Source organism: Orcinus orca, chromosome 9, assembly GCF_937001465.1.
Source record: "Orcinus orca chromosome 9, mOrcOrc1.1, whole genome shotgun sequence".
In the NCBI taxonomy this organism is placed as follows: domain Eukaryota; kingdom Metazoa; phylum Chordata; class Mammalia; order Artiodactyla; family Delphinidae; genus Orcinus; species Orcinus orca.
In genome coordinates, this window is record NC_064567.1 from 6,035,864 (window position 1) to 6,055,950 (window position 20,087).

The window sequence follows — 20,087 nt, forward strand, 5'->3', positions numbered from 1 at the left end:
TTAGAAAGATGAATCCAAAAGGATATACTTCTGTATTCAATTTTTCCAACGAACAGGAATTCTTTTGTTACCTTATAGGCTAAAATTAGAGCTGTTTTTCCAATACCAGAGACACCGGCCACGCACGGCTCTTGAGCGCTTGAAATGCGGCCAGTCCAAATGGAGAGGCACTGAGCGGGTGAAACACAGTTTGAAGACTTAGTTGAGAAAAGAATGTAAGATGTCTCATTAAAAATTGTTATATTAATTAATTAATTTATTTATTTATCTTATTTAATTTTTGGCTGTGTTGGGTCTTCGTTGCTGTGTGCAGGCTTTCTCTAGTTGCTGTGAGCGGGGGCCACTCTTCATTTGCAGTGCACAGCCTTCTCACTGCGGTGGCTTCTCTTGTTACGGAGCCCGGGCTCTAGGCGCGCGGGCTTCAGTAGTTGTGGCTTGCGGGCTCCAGAGCGCAGGCTCAGTAGTTGTGGCGCACGAGCTTAGTTGCTCCGCGGCATGTGGGATCTTCCTGGACCAGGGATCGAACCAGGCGGATTCTTAACCACTGCGCCACCAGGGAAGCCCCGTTATATTAATTTGTTAATTGTGCATTGAAATGATAATATTTCAGATACAATGGGTTAAATAAAACGCATTATTAAAGATAATTTTTTTTTGCTTTCTTAATATGGCTACTTGAAAATTTAAATTTACACATGACTCACATGTGTATTTGGTGCTGAATTAGAGGAAATACTTTAATCGACGGGCAAGCAATCAGATGAAAGCAATGCTGGGTGCCTGTGTGACACACTCCTTGTGACCAGCTGTGGTCCGGGGTCTGCTCCAATCAGCTGGAACGTCAGACAAGTCCGGACCTGGCACCCCTCCTTAGGGCCTGCCAGGCTAAACCAACTTACCCCAAACTCTGCCCCGCCAGGTTCTCCCATTCGCCCGCTCGGGTTCAGGAGCATGACTGGGGAGCCACCGCTGCAGGTGCCACGAGGGACACTCCCTCCCTGAGTCCTCTCCGCAGCCCTGCAAAGGCTGGAGCCCCTGTGAACACTTCCGAGGGGCCGGGGCTGGTCTAAAAGCTTTGCACGCGTTAATATACTTCACTGTCACACCTACACGATGAGATGGGCGCTTGTTAAACTCATATGAGCAACAAGGAAGCCAAGACACAGAAAGGTTACGGAACTCACCCAACAAGGAAGCCAAGACACAGAAAGATTACACCACTACCAAGTGTTAGGAATGTACATCTAGGCAGCCTGGCTCCAGAGCCGGGTGTACCCACTACCCTGTACAGACTGTGACAGAGAAGGAATGACACCAGGCTCCATCCTACCACATCATCCAGCCTAAAACAGTCTAGAAGAGTCTAGAAGCAATAACCAGGACGAGTGGGGCTTCAGAGGGACTGAAAGCCACCAAATCATCCCAGTGCTTCTTAGCAAAGGGCCTTCATCTAGGGTCTGTTTAACCAAAAAAGTTCTCTGGGCAGGGAAGTGCATCTGCCCCTCCCTGGAAGAGACCACACACAGAGGAGGGGCCGGGAGCTCCCACCAGGAGCAGAGCAGGAGCCCCGAGTGGGGTCCAGCTCTCCCGGCCTCCCAGCCCTGCCGCACACACAGACCCACAGACACACACGGAGAGGCCATGACTGGGCTCGAATCCCAGTCTACCAGCTTGGGCTCCAGGTTCGCAAGGCAACAAAGCATCAAATTAAAAGGCAAAAGAGAAACTGCTGTGGGCGGGTGCACCAACAGTGGCAAGGAGGGGTGCTGACAAACAAGAAAGAGAAAGAAAATACACACTATAAACAGGCACGACAACAGCAGAGGCATATACATCCCTCTGGGACCATGTGCTGTGGGCTCACTCACCTCGGTGCCCAGGGCCCCGGGAGGGCCAGAGTGCCGCCAGAGAGATCAAGACCCCAGCTCCCCTCCAGCAATCGGCAATGTATGCCTGATATATGTTTGCATATTAAAACTGTCCTACACAGGGGCTTCCCTGGCAGTCCAGTGGTCAAGACGCTGAGCTTCCACTGTAGGGGGTGTGGGTTCAATCCCTGGTGGGGGAAGTAAGATCCCACATGCCGCACAGCCAAAAAAAAACAAAAACAAAAACAAAACTATCTTACACATATTAAGAAAAAGAGTAACAAACCCCGAGGAAGATGAATAAAGGATATGACGGGAATTCAACAAAATACAACAACCAAAAACATTATGCTTCATGTTGACTCTCACTAGTAATCAGATACACACAAGATAAAACAACAACAAAAATCATTTCTCTTCACCTTTCAAGTGGACAGGGTGGGCAGGGAAAAGGCAGTCTCTGCCCCAGGGAAACGGGAAGGGCCTTCCTGCAGGGCAGTGTGGCGCACAGAGAAAGTCCCCAAAAGGTCGTGCGTGCCCGACGGCCTCACTGTTTTCTTCCACTTGGGAATTTGTCCAAAGGAAATAATCAGACAAGTGTGAAAAGATCTAGGTACCAGGAGACTTGGATCAACTGCACGCAGCCCCTCAGCTCACCACGAGCACGCACTAGGCGCTTGCTCTGTACCAGGCACCGCTGTCGGCACCCACCATGCCTAACTCCATCACACTGTCACTACCCCTCCTCCTTACCTGAGGAAACTCAGGAACAGAGGCGATGACCAGCTCCTGGAGGGCTCCCGGGCAGCGCGTGTCATATGCTGCGCACAAGAAGGCAGCCTCAGAACCTCCCACTGAATGGAGTCTGCCCTCCCTGGACCAGGGACCCAAGACTGAGATGGTCCAAATGCTCGAAGGCGGGGTCACAGCGAGCTGTGCAGATGAAACCAGAACTGGGTTCTAGGAGAACCGGCCGGGGGGATTGGGGGCGCCTTTATGACTTGCCCGAGTTCTCACAGCCAGTCGGCGGCAGAACAGGAATGAGAACACAGGTATCCCAACTGCCCCGCAGGGAGCTGCCAGACGGGTGCATGAACGCAGATGCCTTTCTTGAAACTGAGACTCTGGTTCCCCTTCTCCCAGTGGAGTATTTCCCACAGAAGTCCCACTTTCGCTGTAAAACGCCAAGAGTGTCATCAATCATAGAGCAGTAGACAGTAGATATATATAGGAGAGAAAGCAGATGGGAAAGACACCCATCAGACAGACAGACAACAGCAGGTACCTTGGAGAGAGGTGGGGGGCACACACATTTCTTCGACTTCCTTTCCACATTTGAATGTGTTATAACCAGCATGCATAATTTTTGTCATTTAAACATATATTTAGGGGCTTCCCTGGTGGCGCAGTGGTTAAGAATCCGCCGGCCAATGCAGGGGACACGGGTTCAAGCCCTGGTCCGGGAAGATCCCACATGCCGCGGAGCAACTAAGCCCGTGTGCCACAACTACTGAGTCTGCACTCTAGAACCTGTGAGCCACACTACTGAGCCTGCGCTCTAGAGCCTGTGAGCCACAACTACTGAGCCTGCGCACTAGAGCCCACGAGCCACAACTACTGAAGCCCGCGCACCACAACTACTGAAGTCCGCGCACCTAGAGCCTGTGCTCCATAAGAGAAGCCACCGCAATGAGAAGCCCACACACCACAACGAAGAGTAGCCCCCGCTCACCGCAACTAGAGAAAGCCCACGCGCAGCAATGAAGACCCAACGTAGCCAAAAATTAATTAATTTTAAAAATAGTAAGTTATTAAAAAAAATAAAATAAACATATACTTAAATTTTTTAAATGTTCAAATATTTTGGAGTGTTTCTTGACCAAGCATCTTTCTCCTACGCACAACATCCATGCTGCTCATAGAAGGGAGAGCCCCCCTCCAAGAGCCAGTTGGGGATTCAAGACACTCAGAAGAAAACCATGGCAGGAAAGAAGAGCTCGGGGTCACCCTTAAGTGATACTCTAAAAGCTTCCAAAAGTTCAACTCGAGGTCAAAACCTTGCCTGAGAGGCACCCAGAAGGGCTGACTGGGTGTCCAGCCTGGCCCAGCAAAGCTCAGTCGGCCCATCCCTGTGAGGGGAGGAGCACGAGGCCTGGAGGTGGAAAACCAGGCAGAGTCCCCGGCTGTGCCGCTCCTGTGCGGCCTTGGGAAGTGACTCCGTCTCAGTCCTAGGAGATCTCATTTGCAAAATGGAGATGATACCTGCAAACCGGAGAAGACTGCAAAGGATTGCAGAGGCCTCGTGACCATCTCCAGCAGGCAGGTGAGGAATGTTAACTGGTGGAACACTGCGCGGCCCATGGTCCCCATCCTCAAAGCAGGAGATCCCGGTCCCCTCCCCTTCCCGCTTCCATAACCCTAGAGCTCAGCTCCATGCACCAAAATTAGCTGCCCCTCACCCCCGGCCTGCGTGGTGGAAGTTGGCTAGGCGTCAGGAGGAATGCTCTCCGGTTCAACTAATCTCGAGTTACCTGCATATTAAGAAGAGAATGGGGGCAAGCCAAAGGGACCTAAGTGGGTGTTCAGGAGATGCTGAGGGGAGACACAGGAGTTCTCAGGGCCCCGGGCCTGCCTCCCCCGAGCTAGGGCCTCCTTCCCCCTCCATTCCTGAGGTTCTGAGGCCAGAGGCCCACTGACAGCTGCTAGGGAGGGCTCACAGTCAAATGTATGGCGTGGACACTAAGAGCTCATTAATCCACCTCTCCTGCCTGCTCTCCCCGTGGCCTTCTCCCTCTGATCCAGCCGGCACTGCACAGAGAGTAAGTTCTCAAATGCAACCGGCTCTCAAATACGACCTGCCGGTTGGCTTCTACTTCAACCCTCTCGTGACAGCCCATCTCCTGCAGGCTTAAGGGTCACCCTCGTATGGTCTTCCGGAACAAGGTGAGGTGTAAATGAATTAATACAGGATAAAGCATTCAAAACTCCCGAACCAGGGTCCTCCCGCCTGTCCCCCGTGGACTCAACGCTCCAGGCACGCAGACCAGCCTGCTGTTCCTTGAACCCTGACCCTCGCCGCCTTTGCCAACCTGTTCCCTCTGCATGGAGCGCCTCTCAGACCCTGCGCCTGGCACACACATTCAGTTAAAGAAATAACTGGTAGAGGAAAGTTAGGGTATGTGCCAGCCACAGGGTGTTGACGAGCGAGGACCGTCTTATCTATACGGTGTCTTCCACCTGGCAGAGAGCTGGAGCGCAGTGAAGGAGGACTGAGTGGAGGGTGGGGAGGCTGCATCTCCAGGCTGCCCAAGTTCCTGCAGGCTTGGGGTCCTGACAAGCCTTCCCCAGTCTCTCATCTCCGCCCTGCTTTTCTTAAAACCCGGCCTTTATCCCTGCCACTCCCAATCCCCCCTCTGGCACCTCCTACATGCTGATCCATTCACCTCCAGGGTATAGAGCGCTGGCTCAGCCCCTTCTCTCCCCTCCTGCTCTCCACTGTGCTATATGCGACCGGACCACACAGTAGGCGCTAAATAAATGCATCTGGAACAAACGCAGCTTTCCCAGGCCACTGGCGCCCACACTGATATCCTCTTTTTCAGAACTCCTAGAGCTCTTCTGTGCAAAGTCCTAAATAACCAGTCCCCCACCAGGCACTCATTCTCCAAACCAGCTAATTCCCAGAAGGGGCCGGGGAAGTTACAAATGCAGATCCCTGGGCCCCCATCCCGAACCCACGGAAGCAAATCCCTTGGAGGGAGCCTCAGAAACGCAGACTTGAGCAAGTCCCACAGGCGAGAATTAGCAGCAGGTTGGGGGATGCCCACCCCGAGGAGCAGGCAGAAGGGAATCAGCTCAGGAGAGGGCTTCTCTGTCTCCAAAACGCACACCACTCTGCTCTCTGCATCAGAGCGCTGTTGCTGGGATCTAGTCACAGCACACAGACGAAACAGGGGACAAACTCTAGAGCCCTGGGCAGGCCTGCAGGGAAGGCTGCAGATGCTGAGGCTGCCCCCTCCCACCGCCCTGCCCACAGCTCCGGACCCCCTTCTCTCTTCAGCCTAATTTTGAACCAGACAGGAAAACCCGCACCTCTTTTTACCTGAGTCCTTTCAGAATGTTACCAAGCCCGGAGCCCACAGAGGCAGGCAGACGGTGCCTCTCCAAGGAATTTCACTGCTTAAAAACCCCTGGGGGAAAACCAAGGGCCACGGGAACAAGTCACCCAGTTGACAAAGCCGGGTTCCTGCCACAGCGGTAGCCTCCCGGGGCCACAGTCCGCTTCCAGGCCCTCCACGCGGGCCTCCCCTCGGGCAGACCTCCCCGGGTTCACATCGACTCAGGGACAAGCCTGCCTTTCCAGGCCACCTGCTGGGACCCCAAGGGCTGCTTCTCCCAACACCTCATCCTGGCTTCCGGCTCACTTGGCCCAGCACCCCTGCGTTCTGTATGCCCAGACTGTCCCCCATCTGGACCAAGGCCTGGTTCCTTCGTGTCCTCTTTCTAGGACACAGCCAGGACACCCGAGCAAGCCCCGGGAGCACCCCTCGCTGCAGGTTCCTCGCTCCTCTGAGCCTCGGTGTACCCACCAGGGAGGTGAGAGTGGCTCAAGGGCTCCGCACGCAGTAGGCTGTCTATCCCTCCGTCCCAGCTCCTGGTGACATTCCGCTCGTTCCTTAAGACCGTAGGGTGGACAGGTTTTCTCTTTCCTTGGACTTTGGTGGGAAAAGGAACTCCCTCCCTCCAGATCCTGTCCTGAAACACAGGAAAGCTCAAAGTTCCTCTGCTTCTTCCTGCCCTGGCCACGGGGTGAGAGGGGCTGACAGAAGCAGACAGAGAGAATACAGGAAGGCAAGGTGCCACCACGCTTCCTCAGTCCCAAATGCATCCCGACCGCATCTCCGCAGTCACCTTCAAAGCTCAAACGCACCCTTCACTAAAGTATTACTGAATGAGGCTTCTTACACACTAGGAAAATGTCATCCCTTTCCCCTAAGAGGCTCACCCCTAGTAAACACAGGATCAGCCTCCCAGGCGATGAATGTGTTTATGTAACAGTCTCGACCCAAGTCCGCTGGGCCCTGGCAGGGGCCTCGGTCAGGCTCAGAGAGTGAGCAGGGAAACGCCCGCCAGAGAAGCTGCTGCCCTCCCTCCACAGAGAGAGAAGGTGCCGATGCCGCTTTGCAGGACGGCGGCAATATGGTTTGGCAGATGGGGAGAGGAAGGATATACGGCAGAAATCGGAGAAGGAGTTTTCTGGGTTTTTTTTTTTTTTTTTTGATGCCTGCCTACAGCAGAAAAGCTGGGGCGACAGGAGTGGGAAAGCAAGGGTGAGGTGGGTAATAAAGATGGGTTCCAAGAGAGAGGCTGGAAAAAAAAGGGGAGAAGAAGAAAGAGGTGGGAGGTCTTGCCAAGAAAGAGCAGGGAAGTAGGGACCAGGAGAGCTGGGAACGGATGTGTGAGGAGCAGCTGGGCCCTGGTGACAATGAAACACTGGGTCCCAGGATCCGCAGTGGTGATACCAAGCTTCCAGGCTAAGCAGACGGAATGTGGGGTACTTCCAAACCGCAATGGGGAAGCTGGTCACAGGGGAGGGCTCTAAGAGGGGAAATTCCGCCTATCATGTTGAATTCAAGATGGGGGTGAAAACCCAAGTGTGTCCCAGGAACTCTGGCCTCCACATCACGGAAGATGCCGGGCCAGAGACCTCCTGAGCTCGCGGGGCGGGGGTACTGTTAAGGAAGCGGGAGTTAGACGTGGAATCCGGCCAATTCTGCCTCTCCCTGCTCTGGACGCCATCCCTCACCCCTCCTGGGGCTGTCCCACCCCCTCCAAAAGGGGCTGTGAGGGGTGGGGGAGGCATCTTGGTGCTGGTCAGGAACTTACTTCCTCTGGGGAAACAGGGAAGCTGCAGGGAATGGCATTTCTTCCCCCCACCCCCCACCCCTTCAGATCTAGGAGGAAATATTGGTCATCTCCTCTCTTTGGGGCCCCTGGCTCACACAAATGCCATCTCCTGGTCCCCAGCCACACCGATGATTCAGGCCATTTACTCAGATCCATGCTAATGAGTTTTTTTCTGTCACCTAATTAGTTCACAGTGAACTCAGCCTTCAGAGGAAAGAGATGCGATGCGAGAGAGCTGGGAAAAGGACAGAAAGAAGGCAGACGGGAATGCTACACGAAAAGAGCAGGACCCCAGCTCTGAACTGGGTTCCCCTACCCCCAAAAGACCAACTATGCCTTCCTCAGCCACGGGGACCTCTGAAAGCAGAAACGGGCTGTTCAGGTGAAGGACACCCCCAAGAGCCTCACACAATGAGAGAAAGATGGGAGTGCGGCCCTAACTCTGAGGCCCAAGTACTGGACAGGGCCTTGCCCACAACTCCAAGTCATCAGCAAAAGGCCTTGCACTCTGCCTGCATTTCCGAACCCACCACCTGCTGGTGGGCGTCCCCCTGCAAATGGAGCCGGAGGAGGAAGCAGATGGCCCAGGGCCAGGCCCATCTGCCCCACATGCGTTCAAAGGTCACCACGCCGCTGGGGTGCCTGCCGGTGCTGCCCGTCCCCACCACACCCGGGGTCGTGGTACATCTGCCAGCAGCGTGCACCCACTTTCTCTGCCCCTCAGTAGCCGAAGTCCAGGGCCCGAGAGCCTAGAGAAAGGAGCGCTGGGCAGCTCAGTGGCCCGGGGTTCTAGTCTCCGACGCCTGGCGCTGTGTCCCTGGAGGTCGGTCAGCGCCCACCAGCCCCGAGCCCGCCTCTCGAGCGGCTCCCTGGAGAGCAGCGGCGGGTGCCCGGCGCGCGGGGGACCCAGCGAAGGCGCCGCTGGCCCGGCCGGGGCTTCCCACGCGGCCCCGGCGCCCAAGCCCCGCGCCAGGCCTGGCCCGTGCCCGCCGGGCCGCGGCAGCGTGGAGGGTGTGCGTCGGAAGAGCGAGCCTCGGCGAGCGCCACCCTCCGGGACCCGCGGGCGCTGGGCCCGGGAATGCTGCCATCCACTAACGGGAGGCTCCGATCCACCGCTCCGCTGCGGGCAGGGCCGGGACAGCGGCTGAGACGCCTCTCCGGCAGCGGCCCCACCTCCCGGCCCGCCGAGGCCCTCCGCCGCGCCCACCCTACCCGGCCATGCCTGACCAGACCTGGCCTCTGGACCCCAGAACCTCTGTGGTTCAGAGCGCACCCGTCCCCGGAGCGACACCACCCTCACGCCCTGGAGCACTAAGATCAGAAAACCTGTCCCCTGGCACGGGACCTGCCCCCAGCCCCAAAGTGTTCCCGGACGAGAAATGGCGAAGCCTGGCCGCCGGCTATGCAGCGCCAGCGATCAGCAAACCGCGTGGCCCCGACCTCAGGCGCGCGAGGACCCCCAACGGGGAGAGCGTGGCCGGAACGGGCCAGCAAAGGCCCCGGCCGGCGCCGAAGAAGCCACCGCGCCCCAGCTCCCGCAGCCCCCGGCTCAGCTCACCCTCGATGGAAATGACGTGCTCCCGGATCTGGTTCTGCAGCGCCAGGTCCTCGATGCGCTCGATCAGGTCGTAGATGGCGTAGATATTGGGATGCACGGACTCGAAGCGCTGGATCTCGGCCCGGATGGCCGCCGAGTTGGAGAGCGCGAACTGCTGGGGAGGCCCGCCGGCCAGCTGCTGCGAGGGGCCGCCGCCGCCCCCGGCCCCCGGCCCTGCGCCGCCGAACTGCCCGCCGCCCCCCGCGCCGCCGCCGCCGCCGCCCCCCGGCGCCGCCAGGCTCGGCTGCTGCTGCGGGCTCTGCCCCCCGCCCGCCTGGAAGTTCATGGTTCCGGAGCCGCGGGGCCCGAGGCGGGCCCGGCCGGATCCCTGGGCGGCGCGGCGGCAGCGGCAGCGGCGGCGGGCGGGCGGGCGCGCGGGGCTGGCGGGGCCGGGACTAAGGAGCCGGAGGCGCGGGGCTAGTGCATGGGGCCGGGGGCCGGGGGCCGAGGCCGGGAGGCGCCGCCGCGCACGCTGTGGCCACCGCTGCCGGGCGCTTCCCGGCGCCGCGATCCCGCTGCCTGGGAGCAGCCTCCAGCGGCAACAACAACGGGACCGGGAGCGCGCGGCCCGGGCCCTCCCCCCGCGTCATGCGCACGCACCGCCGCCCCCGCCGGCTCCAGCACACGCAGCCCGAGCCCCCCTCCCCGCCGCCCCCGCCCCCGCCCCTCCTGCGCGCGGGCCCCAGCGCCCCCGCCCCTCGCTTTGCTCGCTGGCTCTGCAGCCTCCACCCCCGAGCCGCGCGCTCCTGCCCCAGCGGCCGGGCCCCTCCCACCCAGCTTCGGCCCTTCCGCCTCCTCTCCAGGCCCCACCTACACCCGCCGCGAGGGCCCCTAGCTTCGAGAGGACAGCTGCACTGCCCCCCTCCCGGCCCCGGCTGTCGCTTTCGCCTCCCTGCGCTGGTCTGGGTGGGGTGTCCGATCTCTGGGCAGCGCCCGCACAGTGCCCTGCGCCCGAGGGTACTGATGAACGCGGCTGATTGGCCGAGGAGGGTCGCCAGGCCAGGCCCAGTTGCGCCTCCCTTACATCGCCCTGCCTTCAGTGCGGCACAGGCTCCCCTGTCCCAGGGCCCTGAGGTCAACCCTAGAGACCACGCCGACCCAGGGTTCTCTCTCGGGCCCTGCCTGGACTCTCCATTGCCGGCTGCAGCACCTAGGCTGGAAATCTGGATTCCCAGATTCTATTTCCAGTTCTTCCTGAGGAGAGCTTCATCTGCGGGGCCCTTGGAAATGACACTTTAAACAACAACGTCCCCACACTTATCTTCCAGCCTCTCCAAGAAGACACCCACTGCCGGACCGGGAGAGGACCAGTGAACACAGCTGGACCCCACTGAAAGGGGGAAGGAAGAAGAGAAAGGAATCAAATATTATGCCTTCTTTCCCACTCACCCCATTCAAGACACGCACCAGAGTCCACATGACTGTCTCAATTTTCTTTGTCCTCTCTCCCTTGTCTATACCGTGTTCCTGTCCACTCCTGGGGCCAGGGAGTTCCCTCAACGTCCTAGTTCCTCTGCATCCCCATTGCTAAAGCTGTATGCAGTTCTGCTAGCCCCCCCCCCCCAACTTTTCTTAACCCCATAAGAGGGGGCATTTGCAGAGCACTGGTCCCAGCCAATCAGCCTGCCAGGGCTACACCCCAATGTCCTCTGGCACAGTCATCCTTTTTACATATCCTTCCACTTCCCAGGCCAAGCTGGGTCTTTTCCCAGCAGAAAGTTGCCCACCATTCAGCTACCTACACAACTCTACCCCAGTACCAACCCAGTCACCATTCCTAAGTTTCTTGTACCTTCCAAAGAAGCTGCTGCGAGCTAATCAACACCGGGGGCCTCCCAAACTCCTGAGGGATGTGGGTTCTACGTACCTGCTTGACCTTCAGAATGTCTTGCACCCTCTCTGGGCTTCATCTGCAAAATATAGTGGTTGAACAAATCACCTACCCTATGTTCTGTAAGTCTAAGAGCAATATCTAACGTATCTTTTAGAAGCTTAGTTAGAATTGACAGCAAGCAGTTGCACCAGGTACCTCCCAGTAGAGCTGTTGAGGGTAAAGAGTCCCTCAGAAATGTTGCCCCGGCAGCCAGCACATACCTGTTTTAGCACTGGTGGGCTACTTGTCTCCTTTATTAGTATATGAGCAACAAGAGGGCAGGGGTAGAGTCTGATTCACTCTACTCCCAGCATGTCAGCCAGTGCCCAGCACATAGTATACATTTAAAAAATATTTCTAGAATAAATGAATAAATGGGAAGGAAGGAGCTAGAAATAAGTTAGTTCTTTATATTATAAATCTAAACTGACTGTCCCAAGGCAACATTTGGAGTGCTTGCTCCCACAAGTAAGCATTTGCTGTCAGAACACTAGGGTGCATTACTTTTAATCAGGACTGGTCTATACAATCTAGGATGTAAGATCTCTGTGCCTCTCTGTGGCTATAGAAGCCCAGAGGGAGGGAAAACCCATGGAAATTAACTGGCCCGGGCCAGGCCGAGGCTCAACATCCCCTGTACAGCAATACTCTAGGGACCTAATTTCTGAGGCCAGATTTGGGTGGAGGAAGTGTTCTAATACCAAGTGAACAAATATCGCTGTGTGACAGATCCCCTACATAGTTTTCACACTTGTTTAATAAAACACCTAATTTTTTCCTTACAATTGTCTTATGAGGTATGTTTTAGGAACGAAGAAATTTAGGTTCAAAGGGATTCAATAACGCACACAAGGTCATATAGTTGATAAGCACGGGATAAGGGATCAGCATTTGTGCCAGGTTCCAAAGTCCATGCTTCTTGCACAGTCTTACAGGGGCAAAGTGGAGAAGGGGACCAGGTAAATAAGGCAGCCCAAGCTGCGGTGGCCAGCCCTGAAGATGGATATCCTCAGCCAGCCTGGTGGGGCAGCCCAAGGCTACTGGGCTCTGGGCTGAAGAGTCAATTTGGAGGGTCCAGGATGCCTTCCGGCGTCCACTCTGACTTAAGAGTAGGCCGGGGTAGGGTCCACCTGAGCTCCCCAAAGGCTGCATCTCGAAACACCGGTGCTCTGACACGCTCCAGCTGACGTTAGTTTCTGGAGTGATACATGCCCTGGCTGCCCGAGGGGGAGGGGGAGGATGCTGCTGCCGCCCAAAACCTCTGCGGGCTGGAACAACCCCCAGACACGCCCCCACCAGCCCCTCAGCGATTTGCGGGCACCGAGACCGGGCAGCCGAGCCCGCACGTGGGTCCGCAGGGCGGAGGGCGGGGACTGCTCACCGCGCCGGACTACAAGACCCACAATACTCCGGGCTGCGGCGGCGGCGCAGCGGCAGCGGGGAAGGCGGGGGGGTGCCTTCAGGTGTCTGCGACCTCGCCACCTCCCGCCCGGAAGTGCCTGAGGGTCCGCTATGGGGCTGGCGGAGCCAGGCGGTGAGTCCCTGCGCCTTGACCGTACCCACCCCGCCGCCACCTCAGCTGGCCCCCGCTCGCCCCGCCCCGGGATCGCCCTCCCGCCACTCGGGGGTGGGTGTGGGGGGCGGGAAGATGGGAGGGGTGATAGAGGATCAGGGTGGGGAGGGCGAAGTCTCGGATTCCCGGCCGAGATCTGGGGTCCTGCAGCAGGCTGAGTTTGGAGAGGCTTCCAGAGGAGGCGCGGGGTCGGGCCGCCTCGGGGTGGGGTTTAAGTGCACCAGGAGGGGCCGAGTTGGGTGGGGGGTGGCAGCCCTCGGAGGTTCCAGTTTGCCAAAGGGCGCAGTTTGACTTTTGGCGTGGGGAAGCCTTGGGAAGCGGTCCCGTGCCGCGGGTCGGGGTTTGGGTAAATGGTAACCGGGAGGTGTGTGTGTGGAGAGACCTTTTTCTTCCCCCTCGGAGAAACTTCAGCGACGGAAGAGTAGATAAGCTTGGGGTGAAATAGACGAAGGAGTAGATAAACTTTGGGATGACCTAGACGGGAAGAATAGGTAAGCTTTGGGGTGAAGTTTGGTGGAGGTTGAATTTAGGGGAGAGTCGCTTAGAAGGTCAAGGCCCTGACCTCGGAATAGGGTTTGGGTGAATTGGGCAGCTGGTTGAAGACCTGATCTCAGGTTACAAAAAATTAGGACTTGGGATTTGGTGATGGGAAGGGGTACGTGGGGCAAGTTTGGGGTAACTGGGTGTCAGAGCGGTCCGTGTCCCACGGTGGGGCTCGGGTATGTGGGCAGAGGTCTGAGGACTGTGGGAGAGTTGTGGTGGGGTGGGGTCAGGAGCCCCCCCGAAGTTCAGAGGGCTCCTGGCGGGTGAGCCAGGACCTCATGGGTTCTTTGTGCCTCTCCAGCTCGGTAGCGCAGCGGGCAAGGCAGGTGCCATGGCCCTGATCGAAGGGGTGGGTGATGAGGTGACCATCCTTTTCGCGGTGCTTGCCTGCCTTCTGGTGCTGGCTCTCGCCTGGGTCTCAACACACACTGCCGAGGGCGCTGATCCACTGCCCCAGCCTTCAGCACCGACACAGCCCAGCGAAGCCATGGCGGTCACCGACAGCATCAGAGGGGAGGCCCCAGGAGCTGAGACCCCCAGCCTGAGACACAGAGGTCAGGCTGCACAGCCAGAACCTGGCGTGGGGCTCCCAGCAACACCGCCACCTACAGACTCCCCCCAGGAGCCCCTAGTACTTCGGCTGAAATTCCTCAACGATTCAGAGCAGGTGGCCAGGGCCTGGCCCCATGACACCATTGGCTCCCTGAAAAGGTAAGCCGGGAAGAGAGAACAGGAATAAAGTGCTAAAGAGTGGGGTGGGAATGATCACAGACCTAGAAGGGCCACTGAGGATATCAGTATCTGAGACTTATCCCTCCGTTTATAGATGAGGGAACTGAGGCCCCCAAATCACACACCGTATTGTTCCCCTGAAGCAGGAGGGGCCCCCTTAGAGGCCCTGACTTGGGTGGTAGGTGGAGGACAGAGGTGAGGGTGGGAGAGTTATTCCGGGCAAGGGGCCAGGATTGCCTGAGACCTGCTCTATTACCCAGGTCGCTCTCTCCTCAGGACCCAATTTCCTGGCCGGGAACAGCACGTGCGATTCATCTACCAAGGGCAACTGTTAGGAGACGACACCCAGACCCTGGGCAGCCTTCACCTCCCTCCCAACTGTGTTCTCCACTGCCACGTGTCCACTCGGGTGGGTTCCTCACACCCACCGTGCCCACCGGGGTCAGAGCCAGGCCCCTCCGGGCTGGAAGTAGGCAGCCTGCTGCTGCCCCTGCTGCTTCTGCTGCTGCTGCTGCTCTGGTACTGCCAGATCCAGTACCGGCCCTTCTTTCCCCTGACCGCCACTCTGGGTCTGGCCGGCTTCACCCTGCTCCTCAGTCTCCTGGCCTTTGCCATGTACCGCCAGTAGTGCCTCCACGGGCTCTTGGCAGTGTTGCTGGCCCCTCCGGACCTTGCTCCCCACGACACGGTGGGAGTTGCTGTCTGCCCAGGCCTGCCTCTCCGACCTGCCTCTTCCCACTACCCTGGAGCCCAGCCCTGCGCCGCAGAGCACTCCGGGGGCCAGCGGAGGCCCCTCCCTGCGACCTCCACGGCTCTGGGCCGCCCCCCGGGGCAGCTGGCCCTCAGCGCCCACCAACAGTCGGCTCCTCCGGGTCAGACAGCTGCTGTCGCTGCCTGGGCCCTGGGCAGAGCCGGGCCACGCCCCTGGGCCCTTCTTAGTGTTCTGCCTGAGAATCCAGCCACCTCTAGTCCCTGACAGCTCCTTGGGCTGATTTAGGGACTCAAAGACTGAGGGGCCAGAGAAGGGGAGCTGGGAGGGGTGGAGGGGGTTCTCTGGAACATGTGCAGATTAAATAACTGTGAAGTTTTCACCCTTGGTGTATGTCTGCGTGTGCGGGCCCGGGGGCCGGGGAGCTCTTGCCCACTGGGAGACAAGGCATGAAGGGCGCCGACCGGGCACTTCGCTCTGCCCAACCTGCCCAGCCCGGCCGCTGACTGCCCGTCACCTTTTCATCCCAGCCTCAGCCCCCTAGCCCTTTGGCCCCGCCCCGGCCCCACCCCGTCGCCGCGCGCGCAGCTTCCCGGAAGCAGGGGGCGGGGCGCGCGGCGACCTGGCGCGCGGGGACTGACGGGAGCCACGTCTTTGCTGGCCGAGGACTGTGCCGCGGTTGGCGTCTGGGCGGCGATTCGGGGGCTGCTGGGAAGATGGCGGACTCGGTGGCCCCCTGATGAGGAGGCCGCGGGGGGAGCTCGGCCCCCGGGCCCCGAGACCGACCGAGGGAGCGATCTGCGCGGGGCCTGGGGAGCCATGTAGGGGTGGTGCCTGCGGGGCGGGCCGCGGGAGGGCGGCGGGAGTTGGTGTTGGCGACCGTGCCCACGGTCTCCTGGCATCCCCGGGCCGGGTGGGCGTTGGGGGAGGGCCCTGACACCGCCGACTCCGCGCCATGGCAAAGCTGAGCCCTCGGGCTCCACGGGCGCCCTCCAAGGTGGGCCCTGCGTTCTCGTTTCACGGGCGAGGAGACTTGGGCAGAGAGACGAAGCCACTTGTCCAAGGTCACGCAGCTGGTAAGTGGGAGCACCCAGCATGGAACCCAGGACCGTCCGGCTGCGGAGCCCGCGCTCCACCCTCTGTGCCGCCGCCGCCTCCTGCGGGAGGGGGAGGTGGTCGGGAGGGCGTATCGTCGCGGCGAGCTGGGCTCCAGGCTGGGCGCGACCACTAACCAGATTCGTGACCTCGGGCTTAACGTTAACACCCTCGCCTCTCTGGGCCTTGGTTTCTCCACCTGTGAAATCGAGGTAATGCCAGCCCTGCCTCCCTTCTCATAGGCCTGTAAGGAGGACGAGAGGGGATAATGCATGTGGAATTGCTTTGTAAATATCCCTACGCTGAGCACACTGAAGGATTACGATTGCTGTTTCAGAGGATGGAAGAAGGCAGAGAGGGGCGGGTTGGGAAGTGGAGCAGAGCAGTCATAAAGAAGGGTGAACATGAGTCAGGGTTGCTCTGACCCCAGGCTCCACCGGATGGGGAGCGAGGTGAGGAGTAGATAGCTGGTCTTTCTCACCGTTGGAGAATACCTCACCCCCTTTTCTGGGCCACCCCTCAGGGTCTCCATCACCCAACTCCATGCTTCGAGTCCTGCTCTCTGCCCAGGCCTCCAGTGCTCGGCTGTCTGGCCTGCTGCTGCTCCCACCAGTACAGCCCTACTGTCTGGGGCCCAACAAATGGGGAGACCGGCCTCCTGGAGGAGCCCCCCATGCAGGCCCTGTGCAGGGGTTGCAGCGGCTTCTGGAACAGGCGAGGAGCCCTGGGGAGCTGCTGCGCTGGCTGGGCCAGAACCCCACCAAGGTGCGCGCCCACCACTACCCTGTGGCACTCCGTCGCCTGGGCCAGCTCTTGGGGTCTCAGCCACGACCCCCTCCTGTGGAGCAGGCCACACTTCAGGACTTGAGTCAGCTCATCATCCGAAACTGCCCCTCCTTTGACATTCACACCATCCACGTGTGTCTGCACCTTGCAGTCTTACTTGGTGAGGACGGTGTCTGGGGGGTGGGTGGGCGTTAACGGAAGAATAGAGAAACAGCAGAGGACCCGAGATCGCTGACAGAACGCACCCCTCGGGCTTGCCAGGAACGGCACATACGCCGCCACACTTGCTGCTGCTCCCCTGTATCCGTGGCAGACATCACGAGTCAAGCAGCAGGTGTTGCAGCTTAGCTAGGGTGCCACCCCAGGTCCCTTCTAATACAGCGCTCTAGGAAGCCCCTGCAATTTGTTACCACTGGCAAGAGATGAGAACTCACTTGCCTTCTTTGTATAAGGCCTTCCCCACAGACTGTTCTGATACCTTAGTGCACGTGATATCTCACATTTCTCTAGTGTTTCCACGTGCTCTGTAGCAAACCTTCCAGCCCAGAAAACAGAGATGAGAAGGATTGGGGATTCATTAACTAAACCAGGACTGGAGCAGAGCAGAGCAACTCCCGGTTGCTAGGACTGCCTCCTCTGACCCTCTCCTCCTCAGGCTTCCCATCAGATGGGCCCCTGGTGTGTGCCCTGGAGCAGGAGCAAAGGTTCCGCCTCCCTCCGAAGCCACCTCCCCCTCTGCAGCCTGTCCTTCGCGGTGGGCTAAGGTTGGAAGCTGCTCTCAGCTGCCCCCGCTTCCAGCGGCATCCACAGCATCACCTCATCCGCAGCCTGGCAGGTGCTGGAGGGGGTTAAGGTTCATGGGAGGAGGGGAGCTGAGGCGGAGGCAGGTGGTGTCTGGTGGAATCTAGTTGAGGTCTGACCTGAGGGTCCGGTGTGATGAGCTGTTCTTCGCAGAGGCCAGGCCAGAGGAACTGACGCCCCACGTGATGGTGCTCCTGGCCCAGCACTTGGCCCGCCACCGGTTGCGGGAGCCCCAGCTTCTGGAAGCCATTGCCCACTTCCTGGTGGCCCAGGAAGCCCAGCTCAACAGCAAGGTGGGATTACCTCCCACCTTCCCATGCTCCTCTCCTACTCATCCCATCCTAAGACACCTGGCAGGCCTAACCCCCACCCAGCCTGATTGGCTGTTTCTATCTGCAGCAGACAACCCAGTTAGGCTCTCTGCTCTTTCCCGTGGGGTTCCACCTTTGCTCACACCCTCGCTGGCTTGTCCAGCTCCCCAGCATGTATGCCTGGGTTGTCTGCACTTCTCCAAACACTCTTTTTTTTTTTCTTAAAGAAGATGTTGGGGGTAGGAGTTTATTAAGTTATTTAATTATTTTTGGCTGTGTTGGGTCTTTGTTTCTGTGCGAGGGCTTTCTCTAGTTGTGGCAAGTGGGGGCCACTCTTCATCGCGGTGCGCGGGCCTCTCACTATGGCGGCCTCTCTCGTTGCGGAGCACAAGCTCCAGACGCGCAGGCTCAGTAGTTGTGGCTCACGGGCCTCGTCGCTCCGCGGCATGTGGGATCCTCCCAGACCAGGGCTCGAACCCGTGTCCCCTGCATCGGCAGGCAGATTCTCAACCACTGTGCCGCCAGGGAAGCCCTGCAAACACTCTCAGCCCCTGTCTTAACTTGGTTGATCCCACTCTGCTAAGTCTTCAGGGACAGAACCCACAGCCACGTCTCCTCTGCTTGTTTGAAGACTAATCGCGTGGAGCTCAAGCAGTGCTTACACTGTTGAGCTTCTGGTGTGTGTGTAGAGGGATTGTTCTGCCTTTATGGTGATGCTGTGAGCTTGCAGGCCAAGCCTCCCTGAGGTCCAGCTTGTAAAGGATACTGGAGAACCGCTTCGCGCTGGGTGATGGGCTGCCCTTGCTCCGCAGGTGGTACAGAAGTTGGTCCTGCCCTTTGGGCGACTGAACTACCTGCCTCTGGAAGAGCAGTTCATGCCCTGCCTTGAGAGGATCCTGGCTCGGGAAGCAGGGGTGGCCCCCCTGGCAACTGTCAACATCTTGATGTCACTGTGCCAGCTGCGGTGCCTGCCCTTCCGAGCCCTGCACTTTGTTTTTTCCCCAGGTTTCATCAGCCACATCAGTGGTGCGCAGACTGGAGGGCTGGCTGGGTCCCGGGGAGCCAGTGGGCAGGGGAAGCAGGGTGGGGGTCTGCAACCCAGTAAGCCTTGTGCTGCTTTCCTGCAGGCACCCCTCACGCCCTGATTGTGCGGCGCTACCTCTCCCTGCTAGACACGGCCGTGGAGCTGGAGCTCCCAGGATATCGGGGTCCCCGCCTTCCCCGAAGGCAACAAGTGCCCATCTTCCCCCAGCCACTCATCACCGACCGTGCCCGTTGCAAGTACAGGTGGATGGGGCAGCTTTGGGGAGGGGAGGGGAGCGGCCCGCAAGCAGCACGGGGTAGGCCATCCCCGGGGGACCATGTTCTGTGTGTGCTGCTGCGCCCTAGGCAGTCAGAAAGAGCGGAGCAGCAAAGGCATTTCCCAGGGCCGTGGAACTAGGCAGGAGGGAGCTAGAACCAGTGTCTTGGGGGCTTTCCTGATACCGGTGTTCCTCTCCCCCTCAGTCACAAGGATATAGTAGCCGAGGGGCTGCGCCAGCTGCTGGGGGAGGAGAAGTATCGGCAGGACCTGACCGTGCCTCCAGGCTACTGCACAGGTGAGCTCCGGGTGGGCCAGCGGCTCGCCAGGACACGGAGCCTCCACTGAAGGCCAGCAGCTCTCTCTCTCCATGCCCTGCAGACTTCCTGCTCTGTGTCAGCAGCTCTGGTGCTGTGCTCCCCGTGAGAACCCAGGACCCCTTCCTACCGTATCCTCCCCGGTCCTGTCCCTACACAACCCATGACCCTGCCCAAAGGTAAGGGAAGAGGGTGGGAGAGCCTTGCCTGCCTTCATAGACAGCAGCTCTGAGCCAGTCACTTCTCTTCCAGGGTGGTACTGATGCTGCGGGAACGGTGGCATTTCTGCCGGGATGGCAGAGTGCTGCTGGGCTCACGGGCTCTGCGGGAGCGGCATCTGGGCCTGATGGGCTACCAGCTCCTGCCGGTGAGAGCCCTCCCCACGCCCACACACTCAGCTAGTACCCCTCCCCTGGCCGGCCAGGCCCTGGGGTAACGTGCTACCCTCTCTCCCTGCAGCTACCCTTCGAGGAACTGGAGTCACAGAGAGGCCTGCCCCAGCTCAAGAGCTACCTGAGGCAGAAGCTTCAGGCCCTGGGCCTCCGCTGGGGGCCTGAAGGGGGGTGAGGGCGTGCACGTGGGTTCAGGATGCCCCCCCATTGGGGGATGGACAGTTTGCACTTTGGCTCCCTCTGCTTTGATTTGTCATTAAAGTTCCTTTCCTTCCCCATTGCA

General features: G+C 59.0%; 3 protein-coding genes across 11 annotated transcripts in view; 2 read left to right on the top strand and 1 right to left on the bottom strand.

The window, feature by feature from the left end:
* Positions 1 to 9,945, bottom strand: part of AGAP3 (ArfGAP with GTPase domain, ankyrin repeat and PH domain 3) — a 56,469-nt gene extending 46,524 nt beyond the window's left edge. For 3 of the 4 annotated variants that reach the window (XM_033408341.2, XM_033408344.2, XM_033408343.2), the window contains exon 1: positions 9,334 to 9,945. In XM_033408341.2, the coding sequence (XP_033264232.2) occupies positions 9,334 to 9,658 (325 nt within the window). In that variant the 5' untranslated portion in view covers positions 9,659 to 9,945. The remainder of the gene's footprint in view (positions 1 to 9,333) is intronic. The other variant, XM_033408340.2, reaches the window with a different exon arrangement.
* A 2,708-nt stretch (positions 9,946 to 12,653) lies between these two features.
* On the top strand, positions 12,654 to 15,184 carry TMUB1 (transmembrane and ubiquitin like domain containing 1). 2 transcript variants are annotated; one of them, XM_004281197.3, is made up of 3 exons: positions 12,654 to 12,779; positions 13,663 to 14,072; positions 14,370 to 15,184. In XM_004281197.3, exons 2-3 carry the CDS (start codon positions 13,693 to 13,695, stop codon positions 14,719 to 14,721), a joined length of 732 nt encoding a protein of 243 aa, XP_004281245.1. In that variant the 5' UTR covers positions 12,654 to 12,779; positions 13,663 to 13,692; the 3' UTR covers positions 14,722 to 15,184. The 2 variants fall into 2 exon arrangements, with proteins under 2 accessions (XP_004281245.1, XP_033264224.1); XM_033408333.2 differs by lacking the exon at positions 12,654 to 12,779 and adding an exon at positions 12,891 to 13,309.
* Positions 15,185 to 15,420: 236 nt separating this feature from the next.
* FASTK (Fas activated serine/threonine kinase) lies at positions 15,421 to 20,082 on the top strand. Of its 5 annotated transcripts, none has more exons than XM_004281194.4 (10): positions 15,421 to 15,623; positions 16,421 to 16,843; positions 17,339 to 17,518; positions 17,638 to 17,777; positions 18,608 to 18,821; positions 18,923 to 19,082; positions 19,302 to 19,393; positions 19,477 to 19,591; positions 19,665 to 19,779; positions 19,872 to 20,082. In XM_004281194.4, exons 1-10 carry the CDS (start codon positions 15,542 to 15,544, stop codon positions 19,977 to 19,979), a joined length of 1,629 nt encoding a protein of 542 aa, XP_004281242.1. In that variant the 5' UTR covers positions 15,421 to 15,541; the 3' UTR covers positions 19,980 to 20,082. The 5 variants fall into 5 exon arrangements, 3 of the variants coding, with proteins under 3 accessions (XP_004281242.1, XP_033264221.1, XP_033264219.1); XM_033408330.2 differs by having other exon boundaries at positions 15,461 to 15,878; positions 18,923 to 19,076; XM_033408328.2 differs by having other exon boundaries at positions 15,462 to 15,878.
* The last annotated feature ends 5 nt before the right edge of the window (positions 20,083 to 20,087 follow it).